The sequence below is a fragment of the Dendrobates tinctorius genome, unplaced genomic scaffold, assembly GCF_039654945.1.
Source record: "Dendrobates tinctorius isolate UK_male_01 unplaced genomic scaffold, ASM3965494v1 ptg000098l, whole genome shotgun sequence".
Taxonomy (NCBI): domain Eukaryota; kingdom Metazoa; phylum Chordata; class Amphibia; order Anura; family Dendrobatidae; genus Dendrobates; species Dendrobates tinctorius.
Window position 1 is genome coordinate 22,592,032 of NW_027361766.1, and position 20,473 is coordinate 22,612,504.

At 42.2% G+C, this 20,473-nt stretch overlaps 1 protein-coding gene across 1 annotated transcript in view; it reads left to right on the plus strand.

The window, feature by feature from the left end:
- CDK18 (cyclin dependent kinase 18) overlaps positions 1–20,473 on the plus strand; it is a 260,183-nt gene that overhangs the window by 223,438 nt on the left and 16,272 nt on the right. Inside the window, exons 4-10 of the mRNA XM_073587216.1 lie at positions 4,299–4,427; positions 6,815–6,871; positions 8,164–8,278; positions 11,353–11,447; positions 12,803–12,865; positions 15,578–15,701; positions 19,590–19,710. Coding sequence (XP_073443317.1) covers positions 4,299–4,427; positions 6,815–6,871; positions 8,164–8,278; positions 11,353–11,447; positions 12,803–12,865; positions 15,578–15,701; positions 19,590–19,710 — 704 coding nt within the window. The remainder of the gene's footprint in view (positions 1–4,298; positions 4,428–6,814; positions 6,872–8,163; positions 8,279–11,352; positions 11,448–12,802; positions 12,866–15,577; positions 15,702–19,589; positions 19,711–20,473) is intronic.

The following is a 20,473-nucleotide window of genomic DNA, read 5'->3' on the forward strand; positions in this document are numbered from 1 at the left end:
AAAGCACAATTGGTTGTTTCTTCGGTGTCTCCTCTCTTTTTCCTCCAATGACGTGGCACCAACCTCCATGGGCTCAGGACTAGATGCAGAGTCTCTCAGATTGGAGAATAAAGGGGTCTCCTGCAGCATGACCCCTCTTGCCCGCAGCCTACGGTCCATGCGGACAGCCTGGATCATAGCGTCCTCCAAAGAATCCGGTGGAGGATGAAGGGCTAGGGCATCTTTCAAACGTTCGGACAGGCCTCTACAGAACAAACCCCGGAGGGCAGCGTCATCCCAGGAGACCTCCGCTGCCCAGCGTCTGAACTCAGAACAGAACCATTCAGCAGAGTTCCTTCCCTGTGTCACACTCATCACCATATCCTCTGCCAGACGCACTCTATCAGGCTCATCATAAATGTGCCCCAGAGCCTCAAAGAACAAATTCACAGACATGCGTTCAGGAGCAGAGGAAGAGAGAGAGAAAGCCCATGCCTGTGGAGCCCCCCAAAGTAGGGAAATGACGACCCCCACCCTCTGGAACTCATCCCCGGAAGAGCGGGGCCTCAGAGAAAAAAAAAAGCTTGCATCCTTCTCTGAAAGACCTGAACTCCTTTTTATCCCCTGAGAAAAGGTCTGGCAATTTGACCGGAGATTCTGGGAATGCCAATGACACATCTCTATCCCCAGCACAAGAATCCCCTGTAGAGGCAGCCCCCTGTACCGTATCCACCAACTGTTGCTGGGTCTGGGCCATCATGCGCTGTTCCACATTAAGTTTGTGGAACATTTGGGTCAGGTGCTTGACCTGATCAGCCAAGGCTTGTATGGGATCCATGAGGATAACACACTTTTTTTTTTTTTTTTTTCTCAGAGGGGAAAAAAAAAAACTGAAATGGTCAGCTATAATGTCAGGAACACCGCACTGCACTTGCTCACTGTGCCAGTGCGGGTGTCCTGAGTACAAAGACAGTACTCACAGATACCTGTGGAGCAGGGCAGCAGCGGTGACGATGCGTGCTTCAGAGTATCAGGACCTGAAGCACATGACTGCTGGGGGCGTGGCCTAAGCTCCACAGATCTAGGAGCTGCAGGGAAACTCCTAGAAAGGTAACTACGGGGCAATGTTACCAAGGGGCATAGACAGAGACAGAAACCAGACGAAGCCAGGGTCAAAGCACCAGATAGCAATACAGTACCACGGGGTTTAGACAGAAAGGACAGTCAGGACGTAGCAATAGGTCAGAAAACCAGAACGGGCAATAGACGGTACAATAGGGACAAACTGTAACGGAGTAACGATAGCCAAGCCAGGAGGTCAGAACCGGAGAAGACAGTAGTACCAAAGCGAGAGACGGAGCACAGAGTGAGGGAACAGGCCGGGTCATACACGGGAATCAAACAAGCAATGCAGAATACACGCACACCAGGGGTCAGACACACCAGAACAACAGTATAGCTGACAGAGAACCCTGGTAAATAGTGAGTATAAATACCCCTCCCAGATCCAGAAAGAGGCCATGAACACTTATCCCTGTGAGTGCAGGGCAAGAACCCTGTTCAAACCATGACAATACTGAAGTTTTTAGTTCTTTTGTCCTATTTGTTGTTTGCTTAACAATAAAAAGAAAACCAAATGTTCACAGTTGTAGGCATGTTCTTTACATGAACTGATGCAAACCCTCAAAAAAACTGTGAAATTCCAGGTTGTGAGGTAGCAAATCCCAAAAAATGCCCAGGTGGGTGAATACTTCCGCAAGCCACTACACATGCTCAGACGTTTTGTTAGTGCTACAGCTTGCCAGCCATCATCAGTGGCTATTTAATCATACTTACAGCACATCATTTGAAAACAGTGGTTATCTGGGACTATAGCAGTGACACCATTGGGTATCAGCAATGGAGAAAAAAATCCAAATGATAAGAATATTGAATCTCATTTAGAGATCAAAGACTTTATTTTTTCTGTAACAGCCATTTAACACCCATTTTAAAGGTGAATTCCCTCATTTAGGAAAATTGTGGCAAGAAATTGGTCTCCCGCTACCCATCTTGAAAAGTGTCCCCCTCCCATATACTAATGTGCCACAAACAGGAAGTTGATATCACCAACCATTCCCATTTTATTTAGGTGTATCCATACCATATAAATGGCCCACCCTGTAGATTATACCGACTGGGTGTGTGGTTCCGTGAATAGAATTGTAGTCATATAATCCAGGAAACGCAGAAAGAGATTGGACAAAACATGTATTTGGTACCAAAAAGCTGTTCAAAACAGGACAGGTAATACAAAGCATCAAAACTGGCACACCAGCAAAAACCAAGTTGGAATAATTACAACTTTCTAGACACCAATAGTGCTCTTGACTATCATTGGCTGGACAGTCATGGCCACTATGCAAGCCCTTTTCGGCATCACTATCCACTGTGCCGCAAGTTAGAGAAACTCATACAGTTTATTGAACCTTGTATATTTACAGCATGTGGAGAACGCCAGTGTTTTACATCATGATCATCTTTTGGATATAGTGACTATTTAAAGAGGACCTTTCACCATTTTTTTCATGTTGAAATGGACACACAATGTAGTAGCTGCAGAATAGAATAAAACATTGGGTTTTATTGTTGATTTTTTTTATTTCACCTCTCCTTTGCAGAAATATTAGTGCTCAAAGTATTTGACACCTAATGGGCAAACCCAAGTGTGCATTAGCAGAAAGTGTTATTTCACTGGTAGTGTCTACTTTTTCCCTGTATATGACACTGATCAATCATAAGCAAGTAGTAACACACTGGGGAAAGAAGAATGCACCATCATAATAATTTAGAACAGGCTCAGTATAAGATGTATTGACAAACTGCTCTCCTCACTGCAGAGTGTTTACAAGTGCAGGTGCACAGCAGACCTGAGTGTGATTAACCGACAGCTTTCAACTCTCATCTGGCAGGAAGTGTGGGAGGAGAGGTAGTACTGTTGAAGTTGAGTCTCAATACAAACATTTCCAGTATCTCTTCTATCAAATTCAAATGAGTTTTATTGCCAGATCAAAATACATATTAGTATTGCCAAAGCAAGGGCAGTACTACCAACTCTGCTGTCCTGCCCCTCCCCCATACTGACTGCTGAAGATGGAAACTGTTGATCACCCTCAGATCAGTGGACTGTTTTCCTTTGCCGTAAATCTCCCGTTTAAGAAGGGCCCACAAGTTCTCAATAGGGTTTAGGTCAGATGAGGAAGGAGTACATGTCATTATTCTCTCATCGTTAGGCATTTACTGGCTAGCAAAGCTGTGCAGGACTTTGATGCATGCAAAGGAGCATTGTCCTCCATAAAAATCATGGTTTTCGTGAAAGATACAGATTTTTTTCCTGTAGCACTGCTTGAAGAAACGGTCTTCTAAAAACTGGCAGTAGGTTTGGGAATTTATTTTCAATCCATCTACAACCCAAAAATTTCCAACTAGCTCATATCTAATGCTAGCCAATAGCAGTTCCCTACCTCCACTGGCTTCTCAGTAGAAGTGGAGGTCTGTACCCCTTACTGATCTAGTCACAGGCCCACCCAACTGGTCTGTCAAGGGTCACTCTCATCTCATCAGTCCATAAAGTGTTTCTAGATAATTCTTGACATATCAACTTCTGTGTCTTATTAAGTGGTGGTCGGGTTTCAGCCTTCTTTACCTTGGCCACGTCTTTGAGCACTGAATACCTTGTACTTCTGGGCAGCCCAGGAAGGTTGTAGTTCTGGAATATGACAGCACTGAAGGATAATTCGTTTCTGGTCATTTCATGTTTGACTCTTCTCACAAATTTGGCAGTTAATGTCTTTTTTTTCTCAACACATTTTTACTATCTTGTTGATTATGTACAACAAAACTTTTGATGGTTCTATGATCACAAACCAATAACTTAGCAATTTCAAGAGTTCTGCATCCTTCTGTAAGATTTTTAACAATTTTTGGAATTTTCAGAGTCAGTTAAATCTCTTTTTAGCCCACTTTGCCTGAGGAAAACGAGCGGCTTAATAATTCTGCACACCTTGATAAAGGGTGTTGATATCCCTAGGCCTCACTCTGCCTCATTACACAGATGCACATCATCTAATCTTTATCCAAAAAGCATTTAGGTTTATAAATCTTAGGGTTGGAAAATCTGCATAAAAATGATCATGTGATCAAAATACTCACTTGCCTGATAATTGTGTGCAGTGTTGCTCTGCCACTGTACTGCCACTTTAAAAAGCTTGTCAGTTAAGTTATGATCTTTTTCATGCTTACTTGTCCTTACTCTTTTTATGCCTGTATTTCCCGGACAGCATGTGGGCAAACCATTCTCTCTTCCCATGGACCTCCGGTTACCACCAGAGCTCTTGGACAAACTACAAATAAATAGTCCAGAAGACTTTCCGAAGCAAGAAAGTCGAATGTCAAGAAGAGCATCCTTGGTTAGTGTAAACAAAATTGGGTAACTTTATATTTTGCAACCATACAATATATTTCATTTTAGTTATTTCCTTATATAGTTCATATTAGTAGTATGTTTAAAAGGAGTCATCATGTTTTGCTAATTCACAAAGACTGAGTGCCTGACTCATTATTGCATCTTTGCATCTTTTTCTGTTTGCGTCAAATTACCATTTCATTAGCGCATTTTTTAAAATATGTTTTATATGTGTTTGCCTGTTTTTCTTTTTTAGCTTTTCCACTGTGGGCGTAGTAAGAGGTTTCCAGATGTTTTCGTGTGATTCATCACTTTCGACTTTTTAAAAAGTCACAAAATTTGTCGCAAGTGTCGAATTTTTTGAGCCATTTTTATGACCTTTTGAAAAAATTCATCTTTTTATCACAAAAATAGTAAAAGACAGAATTAAAGACCATTTTGCAAAATTCATGAACCGCATGCCTCATTTTAATAAAGTTGGCACAGTAAACTGTAAATGATAAATCGGTCCCTAAATGCTCTGGATTTTATTTGTATTGTGGTATATTTATTCCCTGATGTGATCTTCTGGGGAGGCTTCTAACCTCCTTTCACAGCATGAAAGACTATGCTTCACAGTGAAGTCAACCGAGTCTGGGAGTGGAGGTGAAGCTGAGTGATACCAGCACAGATAACCCAGACATCTCTCGCTGTTCTCTGTCAGCTGTCAGCTTCCACTTAATATCTTCTGTGTGAAAGCTGCTTATCTTGGTCAGGCAGCCCAATATACATGTCATTCTGCCATTAAGGCTGAGTTCACACGTGGCGTTTTTTTCGCGTTTCCGCGGCGGTTTTAACCGCGCGATTTTGCCGCGAAAACGCGAAAAATAAGCATCCCATGCATTCCTTCGCGGTACAAAATGCAGCTTGCTCATTAATTTGCGGAATCGCGGCGATCCCGCACCCATAGGAATGCATTGTTCCGCTTACTTCCCGCATGTGGCTGTGCACACCATGCGGAAAGTAAGCAGAACATTTGCGAATGGTACCCACGGTCCGGAGGAGAGGAGACTGTCCTCCGGGCTTTGGGTACCATATCCCTGTAAAAAATAGAATTTAAAATAAAAAATATTATTATTCTTACCTTCCGGCGTCCCGCGCAGCCTTCCCGCTTCTCTCCACGCTCCCATTCCCAGTAAGCCTTTGCGAAAATGCCCGCGATGGCGTCCGTTCTCGCGGGATCGCGAAGACTCGCGGTCATTCGCGCGGCGTCATCGCGAATTACCGCGAGACATCGCGATCCCGCAAGAACGGACGTCATCGCGGGCATTTTCGCAAAGGATTACTGGGAACGGATGCGCGGGACGTCGGAAGGTGAGAATAACACTATTTTTTTTTTTTTTTTACATTCTATCTTTTACTACTGATGCCGCATAGGCGGCCTCAGTAGTAAAAAGTTGGTCACACTCGTCAAACACTATGTTTGACGAGTGTGACCAACCTGTCAATCAGTTCTCCAAGCGATGCTACAGATCGCTTGGAAAACGCTAGCATTTTGCAAGCTAAATACGCTTGCAAAATGCTAGTTTTTCCGCGGGAAAATCGAGGGAATTTAAAATGCAATTTTCCCGCGGAATGGAATTCCGGAATTCTCGCGGTAATTTCCGCGAGAGTTCCGGTACGTGTGCACTTAGCCTAACTGTTGCTTGTTAAAGATAATGAGAAGCTAACATAATTTTTACCTGTTTGTAATGTAACCTTTTTTAACCAGTAAAGCCCCCGTTACACACTGCGATATCGCTAGCAATATCGCTGTAACGTCACCGATTTTGTGACGTTGCAGCGATATTGCTAGCGATATCGCTGCATGTGATACTTACCTCCGACCGGCTCCCCCGCTGGTTATCGCTGATCGCGCGAGAAGCTCCTGGATCATTTCTCGTCGGTCACTTCCTGCGGCGCTTCCTGCTGTAACGATGAGCGACGCGTGGAGCCAGGCGGGAGGACGCAGGATCGCCGCGTCTGACAGGTAAGTAGTGATCCCCGTCCCCAGCGATGTTGCCGGTTAGATCTGCCTGTGTGGCAGCTCACTAGCGACCACCTAGCGATGCACCAGCGATCCTGACCGCGTCATATCGCTGGTCGGGATCGCTGGTGAGTCGCTAGGTGTAACGGTACCCTAACTTTCAAAAAACGCAAAAAATATATATTTTATACATTCATAATTTTTTTTAAAAATGTGAATAGTGATGATAAAATAAAACAGCCGATAACATATTATATACTGTATACACAATTCGATTACATAGCTCAGATAAAATGCAACCGTAAAGTAGATAAGGTCAGTAGAATGTACCGTATATGCAGTATGATATTAGCCAAAATGTATACTAATCTGAATGTTGCTTACAGTCAGATATTGGATTTGGAAAACTGGAAACATACGTGAAGTTGGATAAACTGGGAGAGGTGAGAGGAAATCCCTGTTTTGTGTAGTTTTATGTTAAAATGTAAAAACAGTTTTAGAAAACTTTTGATTGTCATAGAACAGTGTAAGATGTTTTCATCTGTGGGTGTCCTGGTGCCTAGAATTCCACCCATCACTAAGGTCTAAAAGGTAAAGTTTCTCCTTGTGGAGATTGATATGTCTAGCCGAGCATATCAGAGTGAGGAGACTTAAAAGCCATGCATACTTCTCTGGTAAATTAAATATGCAAATTGTCTCTGCAGAGACAAAGAGAACTAGCACTCTAGTGCCACCTATTGGAAGCATGATCTTAAAAGTTAGTATGGACCCTTCAATGAACTGATCACTAAAAAAGAAGAGCTCAGCCAAGCACCGCTCTCTTCCTAGACTGAGAATAGACTTTATGGCCCTGATTCATCAAGACCGAGGTGAACAACGTTGGTCTTGATGAATAGATGTGCTGGAGTCAGACTCTCCTGATTCTCTAAGAGGCATCTGACAAGCGGTGTGCGCCTCACCACAAATCCTAAGATTTATGGCTTGAGGAACACCTGAGCTCATGAATTAGACTAGCTGTGGCGTCACGCCCCCATCCCGCCCCAGCTTCTCCCAGTTTGGTGGAGCCAAGTGAAACTGGCGTGAAAATGCCAAAAGTTGCAAAATTTTTATGCAGCTCGGCGTTGCGCAAATTTTTGCAACTTTTCAAAGAGATTTATGTCTGAATTCTGGTGTAATTGCTTTGATGAATCAGGGTCATAGACCCTCTCAGAATGGAGTTGTGTTCAACTGATTGCCTCAGATTATTTGCTTTATCAATCTGTGGGGTCTCAGCCCCCGCTTCCTAACCGATCAAAGCTAATGACATGTATCTCTTCTAAAAGGTTGAGGCATGACAGTGGCCGTGGCACATTCACTAAGTTTTTAAGTACGACCCATGCTGCTACCATCATGCTTGTCTATGTGCATGCCACCTGTTTGCAACACCTTTAAACAAGAAGTAGGATGAATGTCCACATACTTTGAACAAAACATACTGAATGCTTCTGTAAGTTCTTAGAACTGGAGACATGCAAGTAAAATTAATGATCATGAAGTCCAACACTTTTGTAGACTGCCTGAGATTGGATATTGTGAACTCAATACATGGACTGTTTCATTGGCTTGTACTTTTGCACAGTAGCTATAGTTCTGCAGTCTCTCAAATGGTTTGTGTAACATAACGTACAGTATTCATATAAAATATAAAAATGCTCATGAGCACCTCAACATCTCACTCTTGTTAACGCTCCTCTAGGGTACTTATGCCACTGTGTTCAAGGGGCGAAGCAAACTCACCGAAAATTTAGTGGCCCTAAAAGAAATCAGACTGGAGCATGAGGAAGGAGCCCCATGCACGGCAATCAGAGAAGGTATGAGTGGAGGGAAGATTAGATAAGGCTGAAAGTCATTCTGGTTAATTCATTAACCACTATATAACAACTATATAATACTTACAAAGAAAATTCATTTTATTTCCTGCAGATGTTTCCATTGAAATGCTTTGTAAGCATACATATAGTGAGTGTGCGCAAACTTACCGGACTGCTATAATACTCATTTCCATAAATGCTGAATGCTGACTATGCGTATAGTAAAAATAAAAGAATATCGCTTTTAGGGAATGTGATGCTGTCACATGTAAATCAGGTGATTTTACTGGAGAAGAAAAAGAAATATCTCAAGGAAATGCAATTACAATAACTTCCTAAATACCACAAATTAGCAAATTACACTTGTTCTATGAAGGAACTACAATCATTCTAAAATTAAAATAGCCGCTGACTTGTTACACTGACAGAAATCTGTCCTGAATAGTAAGAGGACAGGTGCCTGTGAGCATGTGCCGTAGAAAGGCTTGCCTCATCCCTTCGTTTGTTCTAAGCAGTGGCGTACCACTAAGACTGTATTCACACGACCATATTTTTTATGCAATTTTTTCTATAGAGTTGACTTCCATTTATTATCCGTTTCTGGTTTTGAGTTAAAAAAAAAACTGCATAAAAAGAACAGAACATGGAAATCCAGAACAAACCCCACACAGAACAAGCTCCATGCCTCAATTTCGATGGTATCTGCAGCCTCAGGATGCAGATGCAACTGAATATAAAAGTGCTCCGCTATTCAGCCTGTGTATCTGAGTATCACTGCAGCAAGCACAATGACATCATTAGTTGGCCCCCTTGCTGCATGGTGGGGAGGGGAGGATTGCTGGGGCATCATACTGTGTGTGGGGTGTGGGGGCCATACATCAGTGTGGGGACTGCGGGTCCATCATACTGTGTGAGATTCTGGGGGGGCCCTCATATTGTGTAGGGGGTGGTGGTGGCCATCATACTGTAAGCGAAGGTCATACTGTGTCATGACCTCACTTACACCACTGCATCACTGCATTTTTTTTTGTTGGGGGGGTGGGGGGGATGCCCAACTAAGACTTTCCCCATGGTGTTCCATGATCTCTATGTACAGCACTGGCTCCTAGTGGATATTCTGATCTAATACTGCAGATGGAAGAAGCTGTTTGCACTACTGTTCGTCCTGTCTTTTTTATGTAATTTTGGAGATACTGAAGGTGCTGTGGTAAGAAGAGGCTGCTCACACTGCTGTCCATCCTGTTTTTCTAATGTAATATGAAAGATACCAAGGATGCTGAGTTTAGAAAAGGCTGCTCATAGTGCTGTCCACTCTTTCTGATCTAATACTGGAGACACCAGGTGTGCTGAAGTAAAAAGAGACTGCTCACACTGCTCTACCCTGTCTTTCTGATGTAATGCTAGAGAAACCATGGGTGCTGAGGTAAGAAGAACCCACTCACAATGCTGTCCACCATGTCTTTCAGATGTAATGCTAGCGATATCAGGTGGGCTTAAGTAAAGCCCCCGTCACACACAGCGATCTCACTAGCGAGATCGCTGCTGAGTCACAAGTTTTGTGACGCAACAGCAATCTCACCAGCGAGATCACTGTGTGTGACATCTATCAGCGACCGTCACCCCTGCCAGGTATCGCTGATCGTTGTGGAAAGGGGTGGATATTTTTTTGATCGTTGGTCTCCCGCTGGCAAGCACGCATCGCTGAGTGTGGCAGGCGGGAGAGCAGCAATCAGCGAGCTCCCAGCTCGTATCCAAGGTAAACAGCGGGTTTCTAAGCACCGCACGGCGCTTAGAAACCTGCTGTGTACCTTAGTTAACAGCGCGCTGATGCAGGGAGCTGGTAACCAAGGTAAACATCGGGTTTCTAAGCGCCGCGCTTAGAAACCCGCTGTTTACCTTGGTTACCAGCTCCTTGCACCAGCGCGCTGGTATCTAAGGTACACAGTGACGCAAGCACTCGTCGTCGCTGTGCTGATCGCTGGTGAAGCTGCCTGTTTGGCAGCTCACCAGCGATCATGTTGCGACACACCAGCGATCCTGACAAGTTGATATCGTTGTCGGGATCGCTGGGGAGTCGCTATGTGTGATGGGGCCCTAAGAGGACGTTGCTGACACTTCTGTCCACTGTATTTCTATTGTAATGCTAAACAACATACCAAGGGTTCTGAGGTATGAAGAGACTGCTCACACTGCTATCTACCATTTCTTTCTCAATACTGAGCGGCTGCTGTGACCTTAAGATAACCTATAACATGCTGCTGTCAAGATATCTCTAGATTGCAGCAGTGGAGCTTCTTACTGCACATGCTCACAACCTGTCCTATTCTTGGACAGGTTTATTTTAGTGCAACAAGACAGCGGCTATTTTGATATAGTACAGTGATTACATCCCCAGATAAAACGAGCTTAATTTGCTAATTAAAATTATTTATGAATTTATGAATAATGATATTTACTTTATTTTTTTCTATTCTCAGAGAACTCTTTTAAGTATAATGTCCCTTAAAATTTCACATTCAAGTATGCCTTTGAGCCATTCTCACAGCTTCATTCACAATATTACTTCATTCTAAGCCAAGCTCTTCTAGCATGTTTTGCTTGGATTGTCCGTGAAGGGTTCGTTCTGGAAATTTGTGTTAAATTTGTGTTAAACTCTTTAAACAAAATACATTGCAATGATCTGGTGTAGAAAGAACTCCTCCAAAGATAGTATAAATCATAGCAAAGCAGTTTATGACAAGCTTGTCCTCTGATTGCAAGAATGTCCAGCCCTGTACACAACAAAAGCATGTAATAAGTGAGTATAATATCTAACATAACTTTTATGTTGATTTTAATAAATATTGGAAAATGGAGTTTTAGGGTGATCTCAAGGTTTTTAAGGGTCAATCCCATCTCAGTCTTTGATAGCTAAGGTTGGCATAACTCTATCCAAGCACCTTCCACAGGACGTGAGGCTATGGAAGAAGATTATAGATATATTATGATTCTAATATACTCTATATGGGAACTTTTATTTCCATAACCTTTGTGCTTAAGGTTTATAAAACTGTACATCAATTATATCTTCCTAGTATCCCTACTGAAGAATCTGAAACATGCTAATATTGTAACACTACATGACATCATCCATACAGAATATTCCCTAACATTGGTCTTTGAGTACCTGGTAAGTAAAAAATGTTTTCTTTTGTGTATTTCCTATAACTGGCGTTTGCATATAGCATAGATGTAGATGGCAGTAATTAATAAACCCTTTCTTGTGCCAGACTGTCCCTCTACTGCCCATGGAGAGATTTGGAAACACCCATAAGTTCGCTATGGATATTTCATAAATGTTTGTTGTCAGATTATCCCTTTAAAAGGGTATTTCTATTATTTAATGTTATTGCATTTTTGTCATTTTTGTAGAACATTTTAATCATTGATGGGCCTACCTCTTGGACCCTTGTCAATCTGGACAACTGTACAGAAAACTGCAGGACAGCGCCAATGAATTGAGTGTGACTGTGCTGCAGATCTCTGCACAGTGGGTTATTGGAGCATTGATGTGCGAGAGAAATCAGTTGAGCAGTCATTTATTTCTAAGGATCATTAGGGTCCCGACAATTGGATTCCCACAAGTGAACAACTGATCACAGATCAGCAGTACCTGGCCATGGCCTCTATAGAAATGATGGAGAACTTTTGGCCTCTGCAGCACCAGTAACAGCTGATCGGTGGGGGTTCCAGATGTTGCACCCCTACCAGTCAGATATTCATGGCTTATCCAAAAAATAGGTAATCAATAAAAAGCAGTGGCCAACCCTGTCAAAGAAAATTTGGCACCAGATTTTTGCTGCTTCTGTTTGAGATCTTCATAAAGTGCCGATTATAACACTTGGTTATTTACTGGGCTTCTTGCTGTAGTTTTGTCCAAACACTTTTATCTGCTGCAGCTCTGTTGGTCCTCTCAATGAATAGCTCTTGCTGTCTAGTCCTCAATATTCAATCGTTCCGGCTATCCCCACCTCCATCATTATTTCTGTCTACGTACAGTGTACAGGCGGGACAAGACAGAGCTCATCATTAAGAAGACTAGCAGATCTTCAGGAGATAAAACAGTGATTTTAGCAAAACTACAGGAAGAAGTCAGTAAGTTTCACAGTCCTAGAATCCGGGTCTTTGTCCCTGTTTTATGCTGCCTTAAGATTTGGAAGCAAAAAACCTGGTAACAGATTCCCTTTAATCATATCCAAAGCACATAATAATTTGTAGAATTTCATTTCTTCATCTCTACACTTCAGATCTTTATGATAACACCATGTGGCCCCACACAGCTGGAAAGTGTCACAGCATCTTCTCCGTGGTGCAGCCTAATCTTTAACCTTTAGAACATGAAGTTTATATAATGCTACTGTTTAGAACGTCAGCTTACCAGCATTTATGTAGGTATAAAAAATAATTCCATGCTCCCCGCAGGGTGGAAGTTTATCTATCTCTGTCAGATTTCCTGATCCCAGTGTTTAATTTTATTACTAACAGGACAGTGACCTAAAACAGTACCTGGACAACTGTGGCAATCTGATGTGCATGCACAACGTGAAGGTAAGAGACTGATATGGAACCACATAACATTACATTTTCTTTACAATTGGTGTTGTATGCTACTGTATGCCTTTATAATAGCATAGGTTGACGTCTCACATCGGGGAGAGCCAAAAGGCATGACCACAGTCTGCACAGAGTCTCACCTTGAGGGGGTGACATTAACTGACCGACAGATGGTTTTGTCCAAGCACATTAGTAAAGTAGAAACAAATGTTAATAGATATGGTTTTTCCTACACGGCACTTTAAAAGATGGCAGGACTTCCGCCAATGCAGTTATCAGACACATAGGCAAACAGAGTAGCTACAAATCTAAAAGTGATGATCTCTTGCTTTACTCTGTTGGCAAGATGAAATGTTTTCTATCAAATAGACAAGATACAGGATAACCCACTCAAGATTGTGCCCACAGCTCCTGTCATTGATCACGAACCTCATTATGCACACTGAAGAATCATGAAATGGATTGTCGTCATTGCCCTTCAATAGTCAAAACAAACAAAAAAACTGGTTGCCAAGCCCCTTTAATTCTTTTCTATGGGCTTAGGATGGTATGATGTATTAGGCCCGCATATACAATAGATGGCTATCGGACGAACAAATGTTTCGGCCAACAGCCATCTCAGTGGTACAGCTGACAGTCATACACAGAAGCGCTTGTTCAGCCAAGCACTCCTGTATTCTCTATGAGAAGGCCAACAACCAACATATCTGTCAGCAGCTCATCTTGGGGAGAACAAAGCAATCGGCAGTCCGAAATAGGGGCTCAATCAACTTTTTTTTAGCCAATCAGTTAGCCAGCACCCCATTGCACATTGGAGTGTTAGTTGAACCTCTCGATATCAGCAAACATTCTAGGGGTAACTTAATACTCACCTTACTGTTTCAATGCTCCTCTTATTTCACCACTTTCCTGATTGTCTCTGAATTCTGGCCTCCAGCATTGACTTTTAAACATATAATCAATCAATCACGATTGTCTCAGTGGTGTGTCAAAAAACGCATCAAAAACGCGCAGAAAAAAGACGCGTTTTCTGGGAAGGGGATCAGTTTCCGGAGCGTTTAAAAACGCTAACGTGGGCACATAGCCTTAGGCGTTTTTTGACGCGCATTTTTTGGGAACATTGGGGAATGCTAAAAATGCTCAGCAATGTGGAAATTAATGAGCATGCTGCGTTTTAAGCCGCTAAGCGATTCCTGAGCGTTTAAAAACGCATGCATTGGCACAAAAAGCCAAAAACGCATGCATTGGCACAAAAAGCCAAAAACGCATGCTAATTAATTTGAAGCTTCTTTTAAGCTTTTCTGCAGCGTCTGAGCCGGCACAAACGCTGCGGAAACGCTTAAAAAAACGCAACGTGGGAACACAGCCTAAAGGGAGCTTTCAGCAGCAGATCTTGATTTATGTGACAAAGGGCATTCAGCATGGCAAAACATTCCTCAGATAGCCATTTCTAACCTTATCGATAGCTTGCCAAGGCATGTATCTGTGGGTATTTCTGCACGTGTTCCTCATACTTGATCCTGGATAAATCAAGATGTTTAGAAAATGTTGTTTCCTTTTTTTATCATTTGCATATCATCAACATGTCTATCAATCCTGTGATTTCCATAGTTCCATGACTTTTTACATTTCTTTGTTTAATTTTTACTATTTATCATATTACAAATCATGTTATGCTAATGACCACCAAAAAGCAAGACAATCAATGAAAAATGTCTCAATACAGTAAAAAAAGCACTCTGTATTACATTTTTGACTTAAGGTACTGTCACACTTAGCGATGCACCAGCGATCCCGACCAGCGATATGACGCGGTCAGGATCGCTGGTGCATCGCTAAGTGGTCGCTAGTGAGCTGCCACACAGGCAGATCTCACCAGGGACATCGCTGGGGACGGGGGTCGCTACTTACCTGTCACACTAGGCGATCCTGACGTCCTCCCGCCCGCGTCCACGCGTCGCTCGTCGGCGCCACAGGAAGCCCAGCAGGAAGCTCATGACGAGAAACAGTCCAGGATGTTCTCGCGCGATCAGCGATGGACAGCGGGGGAGCCGGTCGGAGGTAAGTATCACACATAGCGATATCGCTAGCAATATCGCTGCTGCGTCACAAAAACCAGTGATGTTATAGCGATATTGCTAGCAATATCGCTTAGTGTGACAGTGCCTTTACAGACATCTGGCCCCAATGTTTTTCTGATATTCTTTCTAATATGTATGTGAGGAACCCTTAGGATACTATTGTACGGTGCTGCCAAATCATGATACCAGCATGTGAATTACCATTGATTGCTTTACTTCACACACATTTATATTTACATCCTTTCGCGCCAATGACTAATATTGTGTTACATTCAATGTAACAGCTTCCCTACATAAAGGATAATAGCGCCATCTGTTGGTACTTAAGGAATTATCTAGAGTGGAAATATCCATAAAATATAGCAAGACGCACTGCTAAATCATTGTAGCAAATAACTCATTGTGCTTAATTATCCCTTATTTGCAATCATCAAAAAAATTATTTATCCATTATACTGTAGGTGAGAGAAAATCCCATCATCGCAATTGCAAACGCATTACACACGGATGACCATACGGAGAACACTCATGCGACTCTCAGCAGGGAGACTCGGACCGATTTTCTATACGTTTAGTGTGAACTCAGCCTATGTGTCACTTACCAAAGCCTTCTCTATCCCCTTAGATTTTCATGTTCCAGCTATTTCGAGGCCTGTCTTACTGTCATCGTAGAAAGATTCTGCATAGAGACCTCAAGCCACAGAATCTATTAATCAATGAAAAGGGAGAGCTGAAGCTGGCAGACTTTGGTGCGTAAATTCTGCTAATTGTTACGATACCTGTGCTACCCGCTATTATCACTCATAGTGCCTTATAAAGTCTCCATACATGCCTTGTACAGCGTGCAGCTGTATGGAAAAGATACCACCATGCTATTCTATGTGATTTCAGAGGAAAATGACACAGAACTTAAAAGTTATGGCATCATCCCATTGGCTTTATAGGAACTGCAGCACCATCATCCTATAGTCAGTGCAGGTATAATCTGTGTGACTACCTGCATATAAGATAAACATTGAGTACTCTAAGGTCACGTTCACACGTTCAGTATTTGGTCAGTATTTCACATCAGTATTTGGAAGTCAAAACCAGGAGAGGAACAATCAGAGGAAAAGTATAATAGAAACACGTCACCACTTCTAATTTTTTACCCACTCCTGGTTTTGGCTTACACATACTGAGGTAAAATACTGACCAAATATTCAACGTATTGTAGTAGATCGGCTCACTCAGCTGCACACAGAGGAATACACCGGTACACTGTCTCTTTAAATCTTCCACTGGTTTATTATAAATGTGGCATAAACCAGCGCAAAGAGAAAATATACACAGCCCTTTGGGCAAAACAGGGAAAGGAAACAAAATGGTAAACAGTCTCTGCAGCTTGGGGATCCACCCGCTCAGGATATAACAACCAGGTTCTATACATTTTAACACAAAAAAAAGACTTGTCTGGAGCAGCCAGCTCCAGACCTACTGAACACTCAGTGCCTCAGGAGGCCACTATTTAAACCCCAGACCACACCCTGGGGTGGAGATAAGGTGGACAACCTCCCACCCACTCTATGGTTCTCCACAAAAACCCAGCCTTTAAAATTAACCCCTCTCAACACATAGTGTGCTGGAGCAAACTTCTAGGTTTTAAATCACTGAAGGTAATAGTCTCAGTGAAACGTATCTTCCTTCCTGCACTTTGCCAGTGACTTTGTCACAGTGTGCACGTGGGCCTAAAGGTATGATCGCACATTTCTTATCTGCAAATAAATTTTAACAGCAAAAAAAACCTTTCAAATTTTGTGGCTGCCTTTTAATAGAGAAAGAGCACTAGAACTCCAGGGCCATCTATAGGAAGTAGCAATCCTAAAAGTCAATATTGACCTGACTTTTAGGATTGCTACTTCCAATAGGTGGCACTAGAGTTCTAGTGCTCTTACTCTCTGAAGAGGCAATGTGCATGTTTTGTTTCCCAGAGGAGCATGCACGGCATATAAGTCTCCTCACTCTGGCATGCTTGGCCTGGCTTGTCACGCTCCACAAGGAGAAATTCTTCAGATCCTATATTTCACAGCTGAAATGCTAAAGCTTGGGTGGAATTATTATCGGTAGCCTAAATTGACATGTTCTGGATTCTTAATTCCTGGCATCGGTCGCGTTACGCTGTGAGTTTTCCCTAATGTCCATGAATAAGATTAAAATCACAATGCTGTGACTATATTACAAAGCAAATTTTCCACAAAAAAATCCAGAAAATCTACCCTGTGGGAACTGATCGTTAGTGTACATTTCCACTTAAAAATTGACCTTGTTTATTCGCATATTGGAAGTCTTCAGCATACTACAGTTCAAAGAAAGTGGACTAGGTTTTACAAAATCTCATCCACACTCAACAGAAAAAACTCCAGTGTAAATATGTGCCTGTTTACGTTTTATATTATCACTGCGATTTTACCCTATTAAATGGAAAGGTTAAAATAATAAAAACCTCATTTTTGTAATGCTGCTGCAGTACAGTATATCGCAACCTCCACCAGGGGGTGCTGTTGATGGAAGAGAGGTTGCACACACACAGCGTAGCAATACTGAGCAGCAGCACAGGTGTCACAGGTAACGAAAGAGTGGTCAGACAAGTCGAGTCTTACGCTGTCAGGAGCAGAATTACCACAAGTCCCAGCAATGCACGTAGTCAGAGACAAGCCAGAAGTCAGCCTAACAGGAGTGTGATATCCAAAACGTGAGACATAAGACGTAGTCGAGGTACAAGCCAGTGAGTCAAAGCCAGTTGGGGAACGCGGTATCAGGGACGGAAAACAAGAGGCGGAGATCAGAGATCAGGCGGAGTCATACACAAATACGGGAAGTCAGAGGCAGAAGGATCACTAGGGTATATGGGTCAGCGGCTCTAGCCAGAAAGCATGAACTATAGCTGATGCTGGTCATCAGGCTGCAAAGGACTGAATTAGGCCAGCCAGCTCCAAAACGAGGCAGAGGGGATCATCCCCGCATGACCAGTCCAGAGAGAAGATAACAGAAAACAAACTCCGGACTGAATCATGACAATTTTGCTGTGGACTTTCCACATTGGAAAATCCATAAATTACAAGCAGCCTCAGTTGGTTAGTAGCTTAGTAAATGGTATTATCACATTTTTAGTATGCAATTGAATGTTTTGTCAAAAAAAAGGACCCTATAATCTGAAAATTTGTTACAATCCAAGCTCATCGAATACGTTGATGCCTTATGCATATACATGATGTGCCAGAGCAGTATAAATTACTAATTTAATCATTAAGAAAAAACTTTAGTGACATGTATTTGTCTATTGAACGACCTCCCTACTAAAAGACAGAACCAAAGGGTGACAAGTTTTAGGAACACAGCTGTTTTTTCAAGATAACACAAGTTACAAAACTTTGGGATTATTACCTACCTCAGTTGATTTTGCACTAGTGAATTCTCAGATATAGTCTAATTAATAAGTAATTTCTCTGTCTGGTGAAGCCGCAATGTGCTAGTGGCAATATGAAAAGCAGCAAACTATGACTCGACCTCAATTATGTTTGATCTAGAAGAAAACAGTAATCCCATTTGTTTGCTTAGGATAAACGAAATGTAAAACCATCTGCTCTTAATAAAGGAAAAATGTAAATTCATAATCTATAATGAAGATTTGTAGCAATTACCCAGGTAATCATGTTTCTCATAGAGCACATATACGTACACTAGCTTTGGCAGCTTTTTTTCTATTTATTCCATGGCATGTGATGAGGAGATATATTATTCCGCATGTAATTTAGGATAAAAACGAACACATGGGCCATGCACATACAGTGAACAGGTCAGTAAGACAGCGTTCACACCACCAAGAAACTGGAATACAGAGAGACACAGTACAACAAATGTGAAAAAATACTCTGCTGTAAAAAAAATTCCAACAATGAACTGCAAGTGCTAGTAAAAAGATGATAACAAAACAGGGTATTTAGTTGATACGTTTCTTGCAAAAAAATGTACGCTACGCCGCTTCACCAATGCCAAGGTATACCCCTCAGAGCAGTCCTATCCAATGTATTTAAAATCTGACCATGTGACCAGTATGTATATGAGCAGGGTTCAGAGAGGCAATGTCTGATATGGGCATGCTGTGTGAGACGGCTTTATATGTGCATGGCTCACATGGGAGGGGTGGAAACCTCCCAAAGACTTGCAAAAGCAAGAAACCAATAGAATAAAAACGAACGCATGGGCCATGTGCGCATACAGTGAACAGGTCGGTAAGACAGTGTTCACACCACCAAGAAACTGGAACAGGTTTTAAATACATTGGATAGGTCTACTCTGAGGGGTATACCTTGGCGTTGGTGGAGCGGCTTAGTGTAAATTTTTTACAAGAAACGTATCAACTAAATACCCTGTTTTGTTATCATCTTTTTACTAGCACTTGCTGTTCATTATTGGAATTTTTTGTACAGCAGAGTATTTTTTCCCGTTTGTTGTACTGTGTCTCTCTGTATTCCATGTAATTTAGGATGAACAGAAAATACAAGTGTTTGCCCTATCTTGTGTGTCATTCTTCTTGCATGTTAATGACTTATACGACAATATGATACATTTTTTGATGTATATATTCGTGTTTCAAGGTCTTGCCAGAGCCAAATCTGTACCAACTAAAACTTACTCCAATGAAGTGGTAACACTATGGTACCGACCTCCAGATGTTCTACTGGGATCTACAGAATATAGCACACCGATAGATATGTGGTGAGTGACAGAGGATTTGTGTATAAATTGTTCCAGTCATTCTTTATAAAAAAAAGTGTGCCACTACCAGGGCCAATTCTAGCTTTCCTGGTCCCTGAGGTGAAAATTGAAGTGTCCCCCCCCCTCTTTCCATAAAAAAAAATCTATTAAAGTATAAACTAGTGATGGGTGGACCAGTGGATGTTCAGTTTGTCTGAACTTTAAAAAACTTTAAAAAGTTCTTTAAAAAATTCGGCCGAACTTTAAAAAAAGTTTGGTTCAGGTACCAGAACGGTACCCGAACATCCGGCATTTCCCACCCTGACCCACCAGCTATTAAAATTATTTATTTATTGATTAATAACCAGCTGAAGGAAAGCTGACGGCTGATGTTATTATTCTGGGTAGGGGCCAATAGCCATAAAGGTTCTCAGGCTGTTAATATCAGCTCACAGCTGTTTGCTTAGCCTTTACTGGTTATTATAAGGGAGACCTCCCCCCAAAAAATGACGTGGCGTCCCCCTATATTTACTAACCAGCAAAGATTAAACAAGACAGTTGCGGGCTGGTAGTAATAGCCTAAGAAGGGGCCATAAGATGCGCCAATTCTGATGCTTAGCCCCGCTCTCCCCACTTGCCCTGGTGCAGTGGCAAGTGGGGTAATAATTGTGGGGTTGATGTCAGCAGTTTTATGGATGCTGACATCAAACCCAGGATTTGGTAATGGAGGCGTCTATAAGACACCCTCATTACTAACCCCATAGTCAAATGTAATAAAGACACA